This window comes from Meriones unguiculatus, chromosome 16, assembly GCF_030254825.1.
Source record: "Meriones unguiculatus strain TT.TT164.6M chromosome 16, Bangor_MerUng_6.1, whole genome shotgun sequence".
Taxonomy (NCBI): Eukaryota; Metazoa; Chordata; class Mammalia; order Rodentia; family Muridae; genus Meriones; species Meriones unguiculatus.
The window spans coordinates 59,548,809-59,572,428 of NC_083363.1; the positions used below are offsets into that span (position 1 = coordinate 59,548,809).

Consider the following 23,620-nt stretch of genomic DNA (forward strand, 5'->3'; position numbering starts at 1 on the left):
AGTTATCTCAAAGTGTTTCTGTTTTGTGGTATGTTCCTCACATCTTGAAACTCAGACTAAGACAAAGGTTTAAAAAGTTACATTCTGATAGTTTTATGATTTGTATTATGCCACCAGATGACCTCCTGGTTTTCTAGGAGTACAGGACGACAGGACTGCAGGTGGATGGGCCCGAGGGCTTGTTTTCAATGGCGGCTCTTGTCTGATCTTAAAGTAATAATGAGCCTCATCAGTTTGGTTATAAACTGTTGGTGAACAGACAGGAAATGCAACTTTGAGCACAACATCTAGGTTAGCCAAGGAGACTCTATTACCATTGCAGCAAGAGTGTCCAGGGAGATGCGCTGAAGGCAGTAGAGAGAGAGACACTGAGCAGTACTCTGAAAGCACCAATTTTCATGACTTAAAATAACATTTTAGTCAATTGCTGCCTATGTGTTATATAGTTGATACTGTCTGAAAATGATTACTTCATCAATCCTATTGTTAAACTCTAATAAGGGATATGAACTCCTTGATGATTTTTAAAGCTGGGGGTGGAACCTGTGCCTTTGGACATGCAAGGCAAGCTCTACCATTGAGCCACATCCAAAACCTCTAATAATTATATTCTAAAGTTCAAAAAGGTAAGACCCATCTCTTTTGAGACTCTATCTTTTGAACTTCAGCACAGATTGTTACAGTAATGCCTTCTAATTCTTAAGGAAAATGGACCACGGCTGATATTAACTAAAGAATTCCAAGGGTGCCTGGAATTTTAAAATGGGCTTTTTATGGAACAGTGTTTTTAAGTAGATTCTTTGTAGCTCCAACTAGCCTAAAAGTCACCACATAATACAGGATGGTCTTAAACCTTTGGCAATCCTCCTGCCTCTACTTCCAAGTCCTAGGATTATAGGCATGGCCAGCTCAAAATTTCTTTTAAATTTCCCAGTGAATTAACAATTCTCTTTATAAACAGACTCTTTTGGGGAGCAGTAGATACTTTATATTGAGCATAACATTCTGAGCTTAGAACCCTTTCCAGGAGGGTTTTTGTTGTTGTTGTTATCCACGAAAGAATGTTTGGTATGTCAGGCTCTGCCACATCAACAGGCTACTGTATTTATATCAAACAATTAGAATCCCATTTTGAACAAATATTCTTAAATATTACCTTAATAAAAAAGTCTTATCTCTGAAGTTTCGATATAGAACATTGGCAAGGTTTCTCTTGCCTTTGGATACCAGTGGTCCCTTTGCATGTAACATATAATTTTCCTTTGAAACAGTTCATAACTAATGGCACAGGCCAAGTACCAAATAATTTTAATCGAGTATGAAAATGCTTTCTTACACACTTTCTTCCCATGCCCCTCTCCTAACACCCTGCGCTCTACATATGACCTGGCAAGTGTTTACCAGAGGTAACACTCAGCTCGTGTTGGTCTTCTAGGTGAACAGATTAATATTAATGCTGTGATGCTCTAGTGCCAAGGACACTGGGTCACCTAGTTAATTCTGCAATATGTAAATCACTACATTATTTTATATAAGCAAGACAGGTTATTTTGCATATTATTCTTTAAATCATTTATGAGCAGTACCTTATTTTATCCATCCTTTAGCCAGTCTGTAACAATTACCTAACACTGGATGAATAAGCCTGAAGGTTTTGGAAGACCAGACTAAAGTGAGTATATGACATGAATTTATAATAAAGTATCAGAGTACTAGTGATTATATCATGATGAAATAAGATCTCAAAAGGCCACTATCCTTGTCACTACTGCCATATCAAATAATGACTAGATACAATGAGAAATTGTCCATCATATAAGTACTATTAATGAAGGGCTTGCTTTTTTATTAAAATGTAAGAATACAAATAGTTTATATCAGTAAAATACAGTAGCATTCCAGCTCTAATATCAACATTAAACCAAAGCCTATGGACAGAAAAGAGACGTAAGAGCTGCAGGTGAGGGGAAACATCAGACAGCTGCCACAGGCAAAAAAAATAATAATAAAATGGCAATTAAGTTCATTGCAGTACTTTAATGTTTTGAAGAAAAGTCATTAAAAATACATATTAAAAATCTTACATTTTGGATAGATGGCCCATTGCCTACCTTTCTAAGAACAGTAGGAGCAAACACAACTGTGCAAATGCCTGGTGCCTGGCTGAGGGCTCCAACAGTGTACAATGAAAGCCCTAGCACACTCCTACTGTTGCATGGAAGTTATGTTAGGTTGGTTCCAAAATGTGATACTGGGTCCCAGGCCAGTGCTGCTGGCTGTGTCCATCATGGCACAGCTTCTCCAGCCATGAGAATATAAATCACAAAGAAAAAAAAAATGTCACCAACCAGTCATTTGAGACAGCAAGAAAGGAAAGGAAATCAGTTTTGTAAAAACGCTTTTCCCTCTTTTTTAAGCTTCTTTATTTACTCCGGATAGTTAACAAAACAGCGCTCAATAGTGAAGTAAGCAGACTTTACACTCACTATTACTGTGTGGATAGAAAGAACCATTTGCATGTTTGTCTACATGCGTCATCCCAGATCACTGTGATATGGCACTCGAGAACAGACTCAGAGGCACAAAGTCAATAAATACATTTAACACTGTCAAGCATTCAAAAGATAAATGCAATCATATAGCAAAAAAAAAAAATTCCGTTTGTATCTTTGACCTTTCCAAGGCTGTGGAGAATCTTTTCACATGTCAGAAATCTCTATAGCAAAGATTCCTATAATAGAAAAAAAAACAGATTAAGATTTTAAATGAAATAACTTTAGCATGTGTAAAAAGGATATATTATGAATTACTTTAGCAGTCCTTGGGGTTTTCCCCCTCTGCTTCTGTGAAGGGAAACAATACAGTGAATTTGTTCATAAACCATGGATTCGTGCCATGGAATACTACTTTAACTTAAAAAGAATGAAGTACTGAGATGTACAACTTTGATGGTTGTCATGAATATTAGGATGAATGAAAAAAGTCAGTCTCAAAGGTTGTGTTCTGTGCATGACTGGATTTGCGTAGGATCCTCAAACAGAGAGAACTATAGTTAGTGACCACATGGTAGGGACACAGAAGATACAGATTCTAACTCTAAAGGGATGGGTGCCACAGGATTTTCTCTTACAATCAATGTCTTTAAGTTAGTAATGGGCACATTCATATATATATATATATATATATATATATATATATATATATATATATGTTATTACCCATTTTCCTATTTGCACCCCTGTCTCAGTGCCCTACCCATCCCCTCTTTCCCCCATCCCCTCTTTCCCCATCTTCTGGTCTCTCTATCCCATAATAGTTGCCCTTTCTGTTTTCATGTCACATGTGTTCCATTATACCCTTTCTTCAGATCGCCCCCTAAGTTCTTCGGTGCTGATGGGACAATTCAGTTATTAGTAAGTGGTATATACAGAGACTGCACGTGCATGCACACATACAAATAAATGTGTGTGAAAAGTTAGGAAAATATTAATGAAGCCTGTGCACTGAGCTGTACCAGTGCTGATTTCCTGTTGTGCAAGGTGTTGATAATACAAGAAGTGGAAAAGGTCTCTTGGATCCTCTGCACTGTCTTTACAACTACCTCTAAGACAAGAGCCATTAAACTACTTGTGGCTCACCCAGTAATATGATGGACGTATAATAGAAGTTAGAGGAGCTATGTAAGACTCTGGATAAGACTCAAAATATATAATGCTGAGCTTAAGCCAGTGCCAGAGGCTACATGCTCTATGATACTAATACCACTCTTTGACAACCCGGAAGAGAGAAAACTAGAGGCAGAGGAAATGGACCTGCACTTGGATCCTCTGGAAAAGCAGCGAGCACTTCTAACTACCTAGCCATCTCTCTAGCCTCAGGGATAACACTTTAAGTTGACAGTGAGAGATGATGTTTAAAAGGGAGCTAAGGGCATATTAATAACAAAAGTAACAGATAAAATACAAACCTTTCTAAATGTTATAAGAAATTTGATTTTTTTTTTAAAAGAAAGAAAACCAATCTAGGACACAATATAACACAAACAGCACACATGAGATATTGTATCAGATTTGAAACCAAATGTAACCATTACAGCAACAGTGTTAAAAAATTTTACCTCTATTAAACTATTTTTTAAAGATTTTTTTTTGTATGAGTGCTCTATCTGCAAGCCAGAAGAGGGCACCAGATCTAACTATGGATGGTTGTGAGCCACCATGTGGTTGCTGGGAATTGAACTCAGGACCTCTAGAAGAGTAGCCAGTGCTCTTAACTGCTGAGCCATCTCTCTGGCCCCACTATTTTTAACTTTAGTTAAAAAATTTTTTTGATGGCATATAAAGCAAAATTCAAATCAATACTTCATAAAAGAGATATGGTGAGACAGAGAGATCCACAAACAGCTAAGTAAAGGTAATACCAGGAAAATGGAGACAGTAAGAGACAGGATCAGATCAGCAACTTGAATAAACAGTACTAGACATGAGATCAAACAAAGAATGTAAACGTTTCAGAAAAGAACACCTCATAAAAGTTACATGCCACAAGGAAGGATGAGAGCTCAGAGTGCCGGTGCAGCAAATGACAATAAACTATGTATGAAATAATGAATATGAAATACAAAATAATATAAAAAGCTGTCTGTGTTAGCATTGTGCCAATGTGAGTTATAAATACTGGTGCTAGAACAAGAAGCAAAAGCAGAGAAGAGAGATAACCAATGATGTGTTCACCAGGCTCGACCTGTGACTGCCTGGCAGATAGATGTTGTATTCGTCCAAAAGAAAGATGAGAGAGCATCTTCCAAGTTCAGGAGCCTGACCTGGAAGGTGATCAGCAGGAACTGGCTATTCAGATGTAATGACAGTAAAGTGCTTGCCTTGTAATTATAAAGACTCGAGTTTGATCCTTAGAACTCAAAAAAGGCTGAGCATGGTGGTTTATGCTTGTAACCCCAGTGCTGTGGTAGGCAGAGACAGGGCTCCTATGGCCGACTAGACAGCCAGCCTCGGCTAGGCCAGGTGGAGTTTCAGGCAAGTGAGAGATACTGTCTCAAAATAAACAAAATAGATGGACAGTGCCTGAGAAAGAACAGCCAAAGTTGACCTCTGGCCTCTGTTTGCATATACACAGACATGTACATGCCTGCCCCTACACACAGAGAAAATGATTCTTCAAAACCCAGAGTCTCTTCTTAACCCAGAAGCAAGTGGAGGAAAGCACGGCTTCTAAGAAAGCAGGCTCCGGCCGTGTGCTGCTGCCTCCTGAACACTATCTTTGTGCGACTTCTCATCCTGATGTCTTATGACTACCTAGAAAGAATGTTAGATTAAAATCCCCAGGATTTGATCCTGCTGAAAACTTGCCTTTTTGAAATTTTGTTTTGTTTGGTGTTTCAGGTAGATTAATATTAGATACTGATAGTTTTTATTCCAAAATCTTGTTGTATGTGCTAATATACTTTGTTCCTGTTACTATAAGTACTCATTTTATTTCAACCCCTAATTATATCACTATAGATTTTTAAGAGAATTGATGTTAATGGGTATTGTTCTATGTCTGAAAATAGACAGAAAATTGTGCACCTTAAAACATAGGAGATGCAAGAAATGAAAACATACGGGAGACTTTAAAATACTACTCACAATACAAGCCAGGCCAAGTGTACAAAAGGTAATCAGATCTATTTAAAAGATGACCACAAAAACACAAGCTCAGTGCTTTATAAATCTAATACCACACTGTGAAAAGAAGCATACCTCCTCAAGTGCATACATTTGTAAACACCTAGTCATGTGTAAGGCATGCAGACCACACAACTCATGAAACAGAAGTGATAAAGATAATATTTTCTAGTCATGATGCAAAGAGTAGAAATAAAAACCAAAATTGGAAACAAGCGCTCTTCTAACTGGAAACTTCAAGATTTCTCATCAATCCTTTGGTAAAAGTGAAAAGAAAAGAAATCACAGAGTTTTACAAACTAATTAAAAGAAAAGGAAAATTTAAGAATACCTTGAGATCATTCAAAACAGCAACAGAGGAAAATGAAGAGTCCTAAATAGCTCTGCCAATTAAACAAAGAATAGCAGTAAGTTCATTAATTCCCAACCAGAAAGCTAGGAGAAATCTCCAACACAGTGAAAAACAACACAGGGAAATAATAAAAAGAACAGAAATTAATACGAGAAAAAGAAATAAAAACTAGTACATTAAACTTCTGAGGCTGGGAAAGCTAGAGAAAACTCGGTGACTAGTGGTTGCTGGGTGTTCTTCCAGAGGCCTGGGGTTTGATTCCACACTGTGGCTCCCAACCTTCTCCAGTTCCAGGGCCTGATGACCCTCCTTCTGGCCTCTGCAGGCATCAGGCACACAACTGCTGCACAGACATACAACAAAGATAGATAGATAGATAGACAGATAGATAGATAGATAGATAGATAGATAGATAGATAGATAGATAGATAGATAGATAGATATGTATCTATATATGAGTGTATATATTTATGTATATGTATAACATACTTTTAATATATGGATTGATATACTTTTAAAATCAGGGAGTTTTTAATATTTCATTTTTGATATTTTTGACTATTATAAAAAACATATTATGACCATAACTGGTCAAAAAACAGATATCAGTGGATCATGCAGGAGTGAAAGAATGAATTTAAGCCTCTCATGAACTTGGTATTTGGCTAAATGCTCTTGGAAAACATAGGATACAAGGGCAAGAACGATGACCTGCAAACTGATCTTGAGCTATTTATTTAACTATTTACTGAACTGATGATGTTGCAGAAATCCAAAGACCGTTTCAGACGCATTCTGGGGTGAGCGAGCGAGTCAGGAGCAGTGATTACACTGTCTGTTGAGCTTCGGCTCTCATGGGGACAGAAAAATATACAAATACAAAATGAGGCAAGACAAGATAGAAGCTTGCGATGATGCTTTAGAGTTGGAGGCACTGTCGCTTTTTAAGAGACAGGCAGACAGACAGAGGCATAGAGAGAGAGGTGACAGGGAAATTCAAAGTAGTGTGGGTACACAAGAGATTTCTTTATGCAATAAAACAAATGGGACCAAGTTTTAACAATAGTGAGCAGAGTGAGAGGTATTTTTACTTTTGTGACTTCATACAATTTTAAATTATTCCCAAATAAATTTTTTAAACATTTGTGAAATGTAACAGTAAGTAAAATAAAACTAGTAAATACTCTCCTACTGCATATATATTCTACAGTGCAATAGCAATTAACCCACATTTTGTAATAAATGTACATGAAGAATAGTACAGAAGTAAAAGGGATTCAGGCTCTGACCATAGAGCATGCAGGCTGGAGCCGCGCTTCAATGTGCTTGTCATGCATGTACGCGGCCCTATGATTCTGAGTATTACAAGAAAGAAAAGGCATGAAACACCGTGGACATATGTTTATATTAGATAAACCTTAGACTTATTTCATCTTAGTACAATGTTCGTATAAACTCACGCTGTAGATGAAACCCCTTTACTCTTACATCACCATGTCTTAAGTCATCAGTTTAGATCATTTCTTGCTCCCTCAGCTGTCACTGTGAACACTTACTCTTCTAATGATCGGTCGAGGCCTCGGTCAGGAGATCGATGGAGAGAACGTTCTGGTGAGTGGCATTTTGTACTTGGCTTCACTGAACTCAAATGATAAGCATTACTTGAGTAATTCTGGCGGCGAAGTTCCTGGACAGCCCTTTCCCTACAGCAAAACAGTGATGCTTTTAATGTTTACATTCAGTGGTATTGTTAAACCTGTCACAGGATTATAGCTCAATCCAAACTTTAGAATCCACCCACTATGAAATAATGAAGTCTTCACTGAGCCGGGAGAAATCTTACAACACTAGTACTCTGGAGGCTGAGGCAGAAGGATCAGCAGTTTGAGGCTATCCTGGGCTAGAGTGAAACCTTATTTCAAACAAAAACAAAAAACAAATAACACTATGTGCACAGAGAATCCACTAAAATCAACCTACTGCTAGCTAAGAAGCAGCCTGCGCAGCCTGCATGCTGCGCAGAGACTAACTTACCTTTCAAATCGCTCCGTCCCTAGTTGTCTTTTAGTAATGTCCAAATCGGCTTCCAGCTGTGTCACAACATTTCTGAACTGGGCCACATCTCTACTCTGGATGGCCCTGTGCATAAGGCAAGAGTGACATCGATTAAACTCTAAACATGGCTGTAACTCTAAGACTATACTAAGCCAAACTTGCAATGGCATCTTAGCTAGATCCAAGCTACACTGTGATTTTTGCAAGTTGATTTCATAGGTGCATGTGCCTGTGTGTGCGTACACAGGCTCCTGTTTGTGCGTGCATGCACATGAGTGTGTGGAGGTCAGAGGCTGACTTAGGTATTTTGCTCACTCACTGTCCACTGTTTTTTAGAGGGTCTCCAACTGAACCTGGAATTTATCCATCTGGCTATGCTGTTTGGCCAGTGGATTTCATGGCCCTATACCATACCCCAGTGCTGGGGTTAGTCATGTGCTGCTGCTCTCGGCTTTCACATGGATTCTGGAGATCAAAAAACCTGGATCCTTATGTTTGCACAGCAGACACCTTACTGACTGAGCTGTGACCTCAGCTACACACTGATTTGTGTTCGCAAATTTCCTGGCATATTTTAAATATATTCAAATACAAACTTGATTACTTGCAAAGCCTCAGCAACCCTAGTTCACTCAATCAACAGTTCTTGTCTCCATGTCTGTGCACACCCATGGGGCAATACTATATATCATAAAAATATTATTCATTTATGCAAATGTTCTTTATAAATATCCTTTTTATAAAAATTTGCCAGCTCGGTGTCACAGTACCTAGCAGCAGTCTGAAACAGAGTTTACCCTTATGGTAGGAGTTCTGCTTCTTTGCTAAGGTGGACTTCCTCCCACCTGTCTGAGAAAGGGACCCTTTAGCCGAGGGACCAGCTAAAGGTTCACAGCAGCCTCAATGGATAAAAATGACTCAGTTGCAGCCAAGAGGACCCAAGAGTATTGTCAAGGAAACTGGCCATGGCTTGGGGCTCCTTGATGGCCAGGGGCTCCTAGGAGTGGCTGACTGTTGGGAAAGTGCTCACCATGCCTGCCCAGGGGCCAGGCTCAGCTGTGAGAGGGGGAAGGAGAAGTCCTATGGATGGGCCACAGGGAAGCAGAGGCCATTAGTGGCCAATTTTAATAAGCTTTCACTACCCAGGCAAGCAGTTACACTCAAATAGCAAACTAAGGGTCTTCAAATTAAAGGTTAGTGTTACTGGGGTTAAAAAAACATGCTAAGATAAAAATTTAAAGGTGTGCTTAGTGTTTTGGGGACTCAGTTCTTCTGGGTATCCAGTATATACTCCTACAGACACAGGGAGCTAAGATGTGGCAAACAGGCAGATAGACAGTAATACCAGGCAGCCCATAAATGTAAAAGTCCTCGTGGCTTCATGGTGCTTGCTTTACATATCCTAATGGCAGTGTCTTAGATCAGGCTCTCACTATATTCAAAACTGTGGGTTCAAAACAATCAGCAGAGACTGTTACATTTAAAAATCTTAGATTAGAAAATTTAGACTGTGGTATTAAATCTTAGGCAAATTCTAACATTCTGGATTCTGAGTTCAGTTAATGTCACGCTGTGGGCTCCCTCAGTGTGTTGCCGCAGTGTGACAACAGTGCTGGGCAGCTCACATCTTGTTCTCAGCCAGGCAGAGGTGCTCCTTCAGCAGCTGGATCTCAGACTCCTTCTCCTGCAGTGCTATCTGAGACTGGTACTCTTTGTCTCGGTTGGCCACCAGCAGAGCCTCGAGGTTCTGCATGGAGATCCTCTCATTCGTCATCTGGCTTCTGAGCAGCTCTATTTCGGAGCGCGCGGAGTCCAGCTCATTCTCCATCTGTGTGACAGGAAGACAGCCATACTTACTCCCATCCATCCACTTAGCCGACATGTCAGGAACTCAGGGGTTTTTGTGGAGTGCACCGTGACGCTGTTCCTGTTAACAATGCGCACATGGTGCCACTTTCCCCACCCCTCAGCCAATCAGTCTCAAACTGCAACTAGTTTCCGCCTCCAGTTTTGATACCTTTTTATATAGCTCTGCACAACTGACAGCACGGTGCCTGTGACCCTGCCATTGTCTTGAGCTGGCTGAGTTGCATCTAGGTGCCTTAGCATTGTACTCAACAGGGAAGAGTGAGGGGTAGACATACACTCCTCGCAAACAGAAACCTAGGGAAAACTTGCCATTTTGAAGGTATTCTGAGCTTAAAATGTTCTCAGTAAGCTAAATATTTCTTCAAAAGGAGGATTATCAGTAAAAAACATGATTTCTTATCCTGTAATATGGGTTATAATAACTTATATATGCATTTAAAAAGCTACTTATGAAAGATAAATTTTAAAAGCTAGTAATAAAGAAACGAATAAAAATGAAATTACTAGGGGAGGGGCAAGTACCACAGAGGACAGAAACGAACTTTCTGAGTTAGATAAATGAATTCACATAAACCAAGAAGAAATAAAAATAATACTATGATCACAAATTTTTCAAAAGAAGAAATACAATTAAACAGCAAACTTCGGGGGTGGGGTAACCTCTGTTCTAGCTTTCTTTCTGTTGCTGTGATGAACACCAGGGCCAGAAACAACCCGGAGAGGATTCATCCAGCTGCTGTGGCAGGTGGCAGTCTGTTACTGCAAGGAGTGAGCACAGAAACCGTGGAGGAGCGCTGTTTACAGGCTCTTTCCTGTTCACGCTCAGCCAGCTTCCTTACACAGTCCAGGACCACACGCCAAGGAGCATCACCACCTACAGCGGGCTGGGCCCTCCTGCATCACTAATTAGTCAAGACAATGTCTTACAGGCAGGCCAAGCTGGTCCAGGCAATTCTTCAGTTGAAGTGCCCTCCTCCCAGGAGACTGTAGGTTGTCCCAAGGTGACAATCAACACTAACTGGAGTGCTTGGGTTGTGAAGTTTCAGAGGGAAGCAAAGACCCTATGTGGGCCAGTCATGTGATGTTTTGGAACTAGAAGTCTGTGCAAGAGAAACCTGTGCTTTAGTAGGACAATGGATGCTGGTGATCTGGAGCTGAAGAATATCTGTGCTCAATAACAGATCAGCATCATCAAGGTGACACCTCCTGTGAAGAGAAATATATTTCCTCAGAGTCAATAAACATAAACTGCAGTACAAGGAGATCAAGGACACGTCTCAAGACGGATGCTGATCTTGGCAATGTGCAAGAATCACTGACATGGCACTAGTTTTGTAGGTGTGAAGGTGTCATGAACAGCAGCTGGGGCTTGGCATTGTGTGACAGGGTTGGATTCTCCATTCAGAGAAGCTAGAAGAAGCCATTGGTCAAGGTGTAGCTTCAGTTCCAACAAAAAAAAAACAAAACCCAGACTTGCAAGGGTCACAAAGAGAAACTAAGGCTTCAAACAGTGTGCTAGCATCACAGTCCCCAAAGAGAGGCTTCTGGTGAAGGTGAAGCCTAAGTGGCAATGGAGACCAGGGCCAAGGAGCACCTGCCAAGCAGAGTGTCAATTGTGCAGTAGAGCCAGCCATCTTGGGCCTTGGAGACAACTGTTTTGAGGGTGGCCAAGCTGGAGATACTGCCTGTCCAAGCCCTCCAAGAGCTCAGAAAATTATGTGTAAGTCCAGGATGCTGAACAACAAGGCTACAGGATTTTATTTACGTTGGTGATTTGGGACTTTAATCTAACTGTTCTTAAGCCCTGACTCTCCTCTTTTGGAACAATAAGTAGTTAACATGTTTGTTTGTTTTTTTTAATTTTATAGCAGCCCATAAACAAGATACTTTGAATTCTTAAAAAGACTTAGGCTTTAAAAGTACTGACATTTTTAAAGACCGTGGGACTTCTAAAAGTTGGACTCTGTTTTGTCTTATGCTACTAATATCACACAATCCTGAAGACAAAGCAAGGAAAGATTACAGTTAAACAGTGACGTGTCTATGCTTAGGATAGATTGTGCTGGGTAGTTTTTATTGCCAACTTTACCTAACCTAGTGCCAACTGGCAAGAAGGAACATCAATTTAAGAACCGTCTCAATCAGACTGATCTATGAACAATCACATGGACTAATGATTGATATGCAAGGGCCCATCCCACTGTAGGTAGCACCATTGCTAGGTGGGCTTTAGTGCATTAGAAAGCTAGCTGAGGAGATGGCTTAGTAGTTAAGCGCAGGGGCCGCTCTTCCAGAGGACCTGGATTTGATTCCCAGCACCCACATGGCAGCTCATACTATCTGTCACTCCAGTTCTAGGGGATCCAGTACCTTCTTCTGACCTCTACAAGCATCAGGCATGAAAGGGGTACACACAGATATACATGCAGGCAAAACACCTGTCTAAGTTACTGTTGTATTGCTGTGAAGAGATACCACAACCAAGGCAATTTATAAAAGAAAGCATTTAATTAAAAGCACTTAATTAATAAAACTGGAGAGTTGCTCACCCCTTCAGAGGATTAGTTTGTGACCATCGTGGTGGGGAGTATGGTGGCAGGAAGGCAGGCATGGCACCAAAGCAGCAGCGGAGAACGTATTCTGATACACACGATAGTGGCAGGGGACTCTGGGCCTGCTGTGGCCTTTTGAAAGGTCAAGACCCAACCCCAGTGACACACTTCCTCTTCAACATTCCATCAACCAGGAACCAAATGCTGAACTATATGGGCCTATAGAGGCCATTCTCATTCAAATCACAACACAAATACATACAAAATAAAAACAATTTAAAAAAAGAATCAAAGAAAGAAAGCTAGCTGAGAATGAGCAGAAAAACAAAAACAAAACAATGCAGTAAGCAGTGTTCCTTCATAGTTTCTGGTTCAGGTTCCTGCCTTTGAGTTCCTTTCCTGACTTCCCTCTATGATGGATTGTAACTTGGAAGTGTAAGAAAAAAACCCAACTCTTTCCTCCCCTAAATTGCTTTTGGTTATGGTATTTGGTACAGCGGCAACAAAGCAAAGCAGGATGCCTTGTTAGCAATCAGACAGATGTGAAATAAAACAAGGTGCTACTTCTAGCCCAGAGTTTCTTACCCTGGCAGTCACACTCTTTGCTTATGGAGATGTTCCAACACTACAGGATGCAGACTATCCCTAACCACTACTCACTAGATGCCAACAGCATTCCTCTACTCAGGTGAGAACAACTCAAAAATGTATCTAGATATTACTAAGTGTTCTGCAGCTGAGCTTAAATCCAACCAGACACTGTTCAATCTGTCAAACTGGTGACTGTGTTAGCGTATGCTGACAACACAAAAAGGATGAGGATGGTCTCCTATTGGCAGGACTACAAAATGAGACAGCACTTTCTTTGACAGCAGCTTTATTGGGGTATAATTAATATGGCATGCAACTCATGCAATTAAAGCATCCAATAACTTCTAACATATTAGTATTACCAAGTATTAGTCATTGCCAAAAATCTATAAGAAAACTTTTATCCTTGGGGGGGGGGGGGAAATAACCATGAAATCTCAAAAGTACAGTTCTTTAACAAGATTTGCACAATCACAACACTAGCTGACATGCCAGTGTGGATGGGGGGAAATCTCACAAGGCCCCATCCCTAGATGAAGAAATGTGGCTCCCACAGAAGGAGAACCCCTTTTTCTCCAAGGGACAAGCCACTGATAGGTCATCCCAGCTCAAGTGGTCATCCATAGGCATGTGTAGATATCAGCAACACTAAACAGGCCCAGCACGTTGTATTTATATATATATATATATATATATATAACAATAATAATTAAAGAATAAAAAGTCAGGAATTTGAGGGAGCGGGAAGAACATGAAAGGAGTTAGAGGGAGAAAAGAAAAAAGAAAACTCATGTAAACACAGTATTTACATATGAAATTCCCCAAAATTAATTAAAAATATATTAGGGGGTCTGGAGAGATGGCCCCGTGTTTAGAGTACTTGTTATTCCTATAGAGGATCTCGGCTCAACTCCCAGAACCCACACAGTGGCTTACAACCATCTGTGACTCCTGAGCTGGCAAGATGGTTCAGAAAAGTTATTTTCTCTTCTCTATATAGACAACCCTATCACCTGCAGAGATGGCTTTATGTCTGTTTCAGTTTGAATGCTTGTTGTTTCTCTTTCTTGCTTTGCTGCTCTGGCTAGACCCTCCATTAGAAGGCTCAAGATGGCGTGCTGAGCATATCTGGCACTATGGAGGAAACATTTGCTGTTCATCATCAACCACAGCAGTCACTCAGATGCTTTTTATACAACTGAAAAAGTTTCCTTGTATTCCCAGATTATAGTTATCCTTGCTTACATAAAGGTATTGATTTGTCAAATTCTTTTTCTATTCATATGTTTTACATTGCTTGGTTTCAGGTATAAACCAGTCCTACATTCATAGGTCAACTCCCATTTGACTAGTATTTATTTTCTAGACTGTTGAATTCAAAAAAAGAGGTGTGCATTTATGTTCACATGTGTGGGGGCGTGCCTGTACATGTTGTGCATGTATGTTCACATGTACGGGGGTGTGCCTGCACACATGCCTGCATGTGTGTACAGAGGTCACAGGTCATCTCGGGGGTCTTCTACCTTACTCTTTGGAGACAGGGTTCCTCACTGTGGTGCTTTGAATAGGTATATCCCCGACAGATGCACCTGTGTGAACACTTAGTCCACAGGGAGAAGTACTATTGGGAGGTGTGGCCTTGCTGGAGGAAGTGTGTCACTATGGGGTGGGCGTTGAGGTCTCATATGCTCAAGCTATGCCCAGTGTGGCTTACAGTCCCTTTGGCTACCTGCAGATCAAGGCACAGAACTCCCAGCTCCTCCTGCATCAACATGAGGCCTCAATTTACTTTCCGGAAGTTTTCAAATTACTATTTCAAGTTCTATATTTGTTTAGAGGTTTATCCAGGTTTTCTGCTTTTACTTAAATCAGTTTAAAGCAAACAATCCAATGAGAATATGAACAAATAGCAGAAGATATGACACAGCAAACAAAGACATGCAGGTGGCAAACAACAACATGAAGAAAAGTTCAACTTTGCAATCCAGTAGGTAAATGCATATTTAAATCACCCTCATACAGCACTGTATATACATAAGAATGCTCAAGAAAAAATTTTACATCACAACAACAAATTTGAACAAGAATGTGGAGAAACTAGATCACTCCATCATTAAGAGACAAGAAAAATGATACAACTACTTAAGAAAACCTGCTTGGAACTCTTCTGAAAAAGTAATCATAAAATTAAGATATCACTTAAAAATAGCATTTGTGAGCATGTGCAGAGAAATGAAGACTTATGCTCATACAACCAAATTACACAGTGACACCTTGCCTCAAAAGGCAAATAAAACAACTGAAACTGCTTACAGATGTTTATGGTAGCTTTATTTTCAAAAGTTCCAATCTGAAAACAACCCAGATGATCTTCAGTGGGTGAAGAGCTAAACTGTTTCACCAAAAGCACAGAAATTCAACAGTAAAAAGTGAGAGATTTAGGCTAAGAAGGAAAAAACAAAAAACAAAAACAGTCCTCAAAAATATGTATCATGTGATTTCATATATATTAACATTCTTTTAAGTTACTTTTAGTTGGCATACAAAGTAGAGTATTTAGATAGATAGATCCTTTGTTGTCATTTATGCTCCCAACTGTCCTCTTTCATTGTCTTTCCGTATTCTTGCTGGTTCTTGAAATGACAAGCTCACAGAAGTGGGGAACAGGTTAATGGTAGGCAGAGGTTAAGGACATGCAGATAGGCTACAGTAGAAAATCATATAAATCTGCAAAAAGGAAACTTGATAAACTCTTCAGTGGAAAGCCTCTTATTTGCTTGGATCAATGTTAATACTATAATTATATCAGACTATAGTGTAATCATTTTGCAAAGTGTAGTCATTAAGGGAAACTAGATAACAGGTACTGCTCATATAATTTATTAGATGCTAGTCTAGTACTTTAAAACCACAAGCTGTCTTAGTTACCTTTTTGCTGCTGTGATAAAATACCATGATCAAGGCAGCGTAAAGAAGAAAATATTTACTAGGGGCTCACAGTTTCAGAAGGTGAGCTGGCAGGGAGCATGCCAGCAGGTGGATAGCATGGTGCTGAAGGAGCTTACCTCCGTATTCACAAGTAGGGGCCAGAAAGACTGCTAACTGCGAATGGTGTGGGCTTTTGATACCTCAAAGCCCAGCTTCAGTGGCATACCTTTTCTAGCAAGGCAACACCTCCTAAATCTTCCCAAACAGTTCTTGAAAGCATTCAAACACATGAGTCTATGGTGGCCCCTCTCATTTAAACTACCACAGGATTTTTTTTTAATCTCAATGTCTTCAATAACTTAAGAGGTACAAAAAAAAAAAAAAAAAAAAGAAAAAGAAAAAAGAAAAAGAAAAAAAAGAAAGAAAAGAAAAGAAAAAAATGATCCTGACATTTGATATCACAGCTTACAAAAGAAATTAAGACACAAACATAAATAGTTCAGTGTCACAGTAGTTAGTGTCAGAAGTAATTTTGAAAAGCTCAAGAAGAAGAAGCTACAAAACTTAGAGTAAATGTTTTTTCAATTAAATTGTTACAAACCTTATATACTGCTGAGGACTATGATTTGAAAGTTTAAGATTACTTTAAAACTGTACTCTCCTTCCACGTGGCATGCTAATTTTTATAAACTATGAGATTATAACTATTGATACTTAGATTTTACATCATTTCAGTTGTTACAGTAACATGCAAAGACTTTTCCAACTAGAAAACATCATTGTGCTGGTGTGAGTTGGTGGGAGCTCCCCTTATCTGAGGAGGAAGGGGGAGAGAACAGGACGAAAAGGGAGAAAGGGTAGGAGTAGGAGGAGACGAGGAAGGGGGCTGTGGTTGGCATATAAAGTGAATAAACAAACAAACAAACACCAAATAAATTTTTAATAAAACATTTTTTCAAATTTTTACAGTAGCAAATTAATCTTTAAAAAGTTCATGATGAAATTTAAAAAATTAAGAAAGAGTGGTGATTTGGGCTGATAGTACTTCATTAAAAGATTAATAGTAGATTCTTATAAAATAAACTAGATACATGATTCTTAAATGCATCATAAAGGGTGGATTATCAAAATAAAAAGTTTAATAAACTTTAATAATAATCAATAACTATGGTGATCAAGATGTGCTGCTATTTCAGTTACACTGTACAATATCTATACTCTAAGAGCTGGGTTCCATCTCTCCAGATTTACTCCTGGTTAGTTCTTCCCAAACACATCACACTGGCCACAAAAAAAAAAACTGATTTTCATTCAAGAATCCACATGGACCTCTACACCACTGCCTATGTGGGATGCCCACCCACCCACATTCAGCAGTAATTCTCTATGGATTTCTCCTATTTCTCTCTTCATCTCAAATTATTTATATGCCTGGTGAGCATGAGCCTGTGTGGTTTGAATATTATATCCATAGTGTAGGCAAAAAGTATATACAATAAAATGCATTACAACTTAAAAGAACTCATCCAATTATTAGATAACTTTAGCTGTAAGAATGTCACTAAGGTTATAATTTAGATGTGGTTCTTCACTCATGGCTCTGTCAATGTGTTTTATAATTCTAGTTAAACATAATTGCAAACTACAAGTTCAAAGGAAAATTTTGGTTTTTTCTTTTAATATTCTTGAATTCTTTAGAACACAGCTGTCATAAACTAACCTTTTAAACTTTAAAAATAAAATTCAGAAAGTATAATAAAAACAAAACTTAAAGCAAAAAGGTGTAACACCAATTCTAAACATCTTACATACCATTTCTATTTCCTGATCTTTGGCAACCAGCTGTCGATTAAGCAGTTCTTTGCTCGAGTCGAGTTTAATACAAAGTTCCCTTGTGGAAGACAAATCGGCAAGTGCAGACACCTTTTCAAACTGAACCTTCTGAAGCTCCTCCTCCATCTTTACAAGAGACTTGTGTAAAGTTGCTATCTGGGATTTGTAAGAGCGCTCTGCATTCAAATGCTGCAAGGACAAGATGATAGTTTACGCAGATGTATAAGGTTTTAGCCATAAGAAAGTCAACGTGGATAACAAAATGGGGCAAACCTTAGATGATCGAGATACTGATGGGATACACAAAACGTTCTCAGAGAGATAAGCTGAGGTTTTAGGTTTCTTTAAACAAATCCTCTGACTAGTTTAAAAGATGCAACTAGGAAAAATCTGTTTCCTCCTAAAATACCTGCAGGTTAAATGCCAGTGTGATATATGAAGTTTGGTTTTTAGTTGTATCTGTATTTGCACAGTTTACATGGTCTACAATTGCTAGCCACTGCTTCATTCAGAGAATTCTTCAATTCTTGACTGACATGTTTATATCAGTCAAATTATCATAAAATGAAGATTGATAATTTTTTTTCCAGAGCTGAGAACCGAATCCAGGGCCTTGCACTTCTAGGTTCTACCGCTGGGTTAAATCCCCAACCCCTGATAATGTTCTAATACCAATACTTCTGAGGGAAAAAGCTCTGATCAAGTACAAATTAAGCACAACCAATTATGGAAAATGCATATTTTAAAAGCCATGAGATTCAAGTTACATAAACACTTTCAACTGTTCAAAATAATTCCACTCTCCACACCTTTTCCCTCCCAGCACGATGCTTATGTAAGTGCACTGCCACCTACAGAGAAGTATTTGTTTGCTACAAATGTGAAGGTAACAACTGGGAAACAAAGACTGTGTGTGCCGTTGCAAGTATAAAGCACTAAAAAGAGTTCCTGGCACATGCTATTTGGGCATAATTCAATGTCCCCTTTGCCCTCTTGATATCCCTTCTGCAGCCATTCCTCCTCATTCTTCACATCAGCTGCTACTATCTACCATCCACCTACTACCCAGCACATCTTCACAGAATCTGTGTGTGCTGCAATTCCTGTGCCTAGAGACCAGTTCACAGGGAAGCAAAATTACCTCTGCTCTCACAAAATTCTGCTACAGAGGGAGTCCTCTAGCAATCAAACATATTACAGATGAATGTATAAGCATATTAAGAACATATTTTTGGGAAAAGTTAGCAATCAAAAAAAAAAAAAACTGACCTATGCTGAAAGAATCAGAAAGTCAGGAAAGGCTTCCCAAAATAAATGACTGAACAGTGAGTAGACAAACAGCAGGAAGAGGCATTTCAAGCTGAAAAAAATGCAAAGTGCCATAGCTCTATTTGGATGCAATAAGAATAACACACTCAAAGAACTTAGAAAAAGCTGCTGTGAGTGGAGCTTAGTGCTCACAGAAAAATAATAGGAGATGCACAAAACCTAGTAAGGCTGTGATCCTCAAGGGTGAAGTGAAGTGGTTAGACTTCTAGCGTTTTGGAAGATCAGTCTGGAGGTTGTAGGCTCTACTAAAATGACTGATTAAGCTAAGTGGGAAAGTCTCAATATAAAACTGAGCAAGAAAACATTTTGTTTTGATACAGGGTTTCACTATGTAGCCTGGCTGGCTTGGAACTCACTATGTAGACCAGACATAGACCAGGCTGGCCTTGAAATCAGAGAGTTCCTCCTGACTCTGCTTCTCAAATGCCACCACGCCCTGCAACAAAACATTTTTATTAATTTCACATCTTAGCTTACAGAAAAGAAAGAAATTCCCATTTCTCTACAGGAAGCAAAGCAAGAGAAGGGTTTAGTGTTTGCAGGTCAGGGATACAGCACCATTCCTAGCAAACATGAGACACTGGGTTTAATTGTCAGTAAAACACACACATACCCCCCCCCGGACACACACACACAAACACCAAATAAAAAAAACCACACAAACCACACACTCACAAATGCCAAATAAAAAGAACCACAACTTCTACATAACCTGAGATTCTTGAATGATGTGCTATAAATGAAATAAGGAAGTCTATTTAGCCACATAGAAAAAACTAAAAGCTGATCAGGACCTGATAACTGGATAGGAACACAATTTCTTCTATGATAAACATAAATGTTAACTTAATTTTGGAATGCTACTTTCCTCGTCTCTATTTTTAAATGTTAACATAAGGTTTGTCCCCTATTGGTAATAACCTAGAACCACTTTACAAGAGCAAACCCACCTTCCTGAAGGGACAGCACCATACCAAGACCACACATGATTCTATGAGATGGAGGATTCTGCTTAAGAAAAGCTTGTGAGTGTAGGAGGTCGAATTCCACCTTGAAGGAGAGTCAGAGCAACAGAGCAAGACCTCACTTCCAGAAATCCATGTTACTGAGCAAAATATTTTCATTGGCATGGCAAAATATGCTGGAAAGTACAAAGACATTAAGGAAGGAATCTGAAAAGAAAAGAGTAACACATAAAAAAAGGCACATTTGAAAAATAATTGACTAGAACTTCTAGAAAGAAAAGTACTCTCTGTAATGGAAGTCTTAATAAATATATCAAGAACAGACTACAGCAAATGAAAAGGGAAGAGTGAACTGGAAGACAAAGTATAGAACACAAACATGCAGAAACTATGCAAACACCAGTCAATAAGGGGAAATGATTCAAAATACTTAAGTTGTGGAGACAGTAGACTGAATTGAAAGCAGTAATGTTCCGGAAGTAATATGTGAAAAATTTCCAGAACTAATAAAAGGTACATGTACTCTGAAGAAAACAGAGGAAGAAAAATGTAAAGAAAACAAACGTAGGCACGTAGCAGTAAAATTCAACAAGGAGAAAGATAAGACTATAATACGAACCAATGATGAAGGCAGATGACCAAGGAGTCACTAGACAGAAAACTGATCTTCCAACAAAGAAGACAGGGGTTACTGTTTTACAGATTTATTTCTGTTTTTATTTATGTAAGCGTATATGTGTACACTACGAGCATGCTGGAAGTTGGAGGAAGGCATCAAATACCCTGGAGACAGCATTAAAGGCCGTTGTGAGTTGCCAAATGTGGGTAGAGGACCCTTAGCTCAGGTCCTCTGCAAAAGCAGTATGCATTCTTAACCACTGAGTCAACTCTCCAATCCCTACCAGGTTATTTTTAAAGTTAGCAAAAGAAAACTTCCCAATGTAGAATTCCACACTCAGCTAAACTAATTCTCAAGACTACAGGTATGCTAGTCATTTTCAAAGAGATGGAAAAATGAAAATACTGGTTTCTGCAAGAAGAAGGGCAGAAAAGAAAGCTGAGTAAGGAAGAAACAGAACATGAGAAGCAAGTGGACGAAGGTTTTATAAACCCATAGTAAATACAGACAGTACTGAGTACAAGAACAACCGCAATTACCTAGTGGCGCACAAAACGACAGTGTGAAACTAAAACAGTGCCTGATAAGATGAGGAAAGTGTGGAGGTGTGACAGAGAAAGCACAAGTGTGTGCTAGTGAGCAGGGCGTGATGCTCATCAGTCAAATGCCCTTAGGGAGTTGCTGGTTTAACTATTATTTTCCTTAACATCTAAGGAAAAAAATGTAGAACATGGAACCTCCATATTGATGAGCTGTGGCAGCCAGAAATGTGTAAGGAAAACAAATATGTAAGATGGAAAAATAGAAAGAAACAACACAATCATGACACATAGAAAGCGTGAAACAAGCAACAGTGAAACTAAATTTACCAGCGAAGTAAAAACTTGTCAGTTAATAGAAAGATATTACAGATTTTTAATAAAAAAAAAAAATCAGTTAAACTGTACTTGGTCACACAGGCCTGTAATCCAAGGTACTTCAGAGGCAGAAAGGTCCAAAGTTCAAGGCTTGTCTGCACAACTTCACGAGGCTCTCTCAAAAGAAAAAGAAAGAGAAGGACTAGGGGATGCATCAGTGGGAGAGTATTGTCTAGTCTTGTCAATGGTAACATGCACACATGAAAGGAAATTCAAGGCTACAGCAAATTCAAGGCAAGCTTGTGCACATCGAAACTCTTAGAAAATAAAACTAACAAATGAGTACAAATACAATATGCTAGACATGTAAAATGTCAGAAAAATTGGACCCACAACCAGAATGAACATCAGTCAGTGTAAACAGATGCAAAATTGCTGAGATGACAGTACTAGAAGACAACAGAAAACACACAGGGCCTGCTCTGGCAGAGTCTGTGCTGTGTGGCTGTATGGACAGTAGCTTTCAAGGACTTCATCTCACAGAGCAACATGTGTCTGTGTGTGTGTGTGTGTGTGTGCAGGCCAGAGGTCAACATCCAGTGTTGTCTTTAGTCACTTTCCACATTACTTGTTAAGATGGAGTCTCTCACTGAACCTGGAGCTCACCGATTCAGCTAAACTGAAGGGCCAATGAGCTCCAAGGACCGTGCCAATAAACAATGACAACAGCAAACAGACCAAACCTTATCAGAAAAACTGATGCCTGAGCATATCAATCAAAGCAAATATAACCTTACCTGGGACTTTAGAAGAAGCTCTCCAAGACCAAATGTTGGCAAGTCCTCTGACTAGTCAGTGCCTTCTCTGGGAAAACTCTCATGGCAAAAGACTCCCGTCTCTATCCCTGGCCTGAACCTGAAAACTGCCCCAGCAGCTCTGCCCCTGTGGGCTCAGATGGCATCCTATTTGGACCCCTGTAGATGCTTTTGCACCTGGCTCAGGTCTCTACTTTCATCCTCAGGACAGACATTCTAAACTCTGTAGTGTTTTAAACTCTTTCTGGACGTTCTATTACCCACATACATAAATACATTATGTAAAGTATAAAGTACTAAGTGCTGATTAGTAAATAATGGAATTAAAGAACCTATGGTTGCCAACAGCTAGCTATAAAGCAAAATTGCTATTACTGGGCAAATAGCAACTAATAAAACTTATTTAGCTTGTGAATGTATTGTTATTATTCAATGAATTATGACATTGTTTAAAGGCACAAATGTGCTCATATGTATTTATCACAAAACACACAACACACAAAAATAGCAACTATGCAGTAACAGGGCACAAAGAAGAAAAAACTGGGAAAATATACAGAGCCTTCATAATCTGTGGAATAGTATCAAGTGGCTCGTACATTTGTACTTTAAATTCTAGAATCTTAGAGAAAAGGCAAGGGAGAAAAAGAACCCTTGAGTAAATAATGGTCAAAGATATGACTTCTTAGGATTATAAAGATATACTGTGTCATTAAATTAACTTCCATGAAATTGACAAATTCCTAAAAATCATAAACTATTAAAATTGAATACAAGATAAATAGAACAGGTCTATAACAAAATGATTCTGACTAGCAATTTTAAAACTTTCAAAAAAAAAATAGGTTCAGATGGCGTCAGCTTTCAATTCTACCAAACCTTTAAAGAATTGGCAGCAATTATATACAAACTCTTAAAAAACTAGAAGCAAAAATAACATTTCCAAGTTATTATATGAAGTCAGTATCACTTGGATACTAAAACCATACAGGCTGTTATAAGAAAAAACTTCAACAAAAATTACTAGAAAACCAAATCCAGCACACACACACAAAAAGAATAGTAATTACATATAATGACCAAGTAGTATTTATCTTAGGGATGCAAAATTGTACTTAATTCCATGTATACAATTTAACCCAGCATGGGTCAAAGACACGAAAGAAAGTGG

At 38.9% G+C, this 23,620-nt stretch overlaps 1 protein-coding gene across 2 annotated transcripts in view; it reads right to left on the reverse strand.

The window, feature by feature from the left end:
* Positions 1-2,022: 2,022 nt before the first annotated feature.
* Tsga10 (testis specific 10) overlaps positions 2,023-23,620 on the reverse strand; it is a 95,093-nt gene continuing 73,495 nt past the window's right edge. For both annotated transcript variants that reach the window (XM_060369885.1, XM_060369884.1), the window contains exons 16-20: positions 17,844-18,053; positions 9,717-9,919; positions 8,071-8,175; positions 7,593-7,739; positions 2,023-2,731 (exon numbers count right to left, since the gene is read on the reverse strand). In XM_060369885.1, the coding sequence (XP_060225868.1) occupies positions 2,707-2,731; positions 7,593-7,739; positions 8,071-8,175; positions 9,717-9,919; positions 17,844-18,053 (690 nt within the window). In that variant the 3' untranslated portion in view covers positions 2,023-2,706. The remainder of the gene's footprint in view (positions 2,732-7,592; positions 7,740-8,070; positions 8,176-9,716; positions 9,920-17,843; positions 18,054-23,620) is intronic.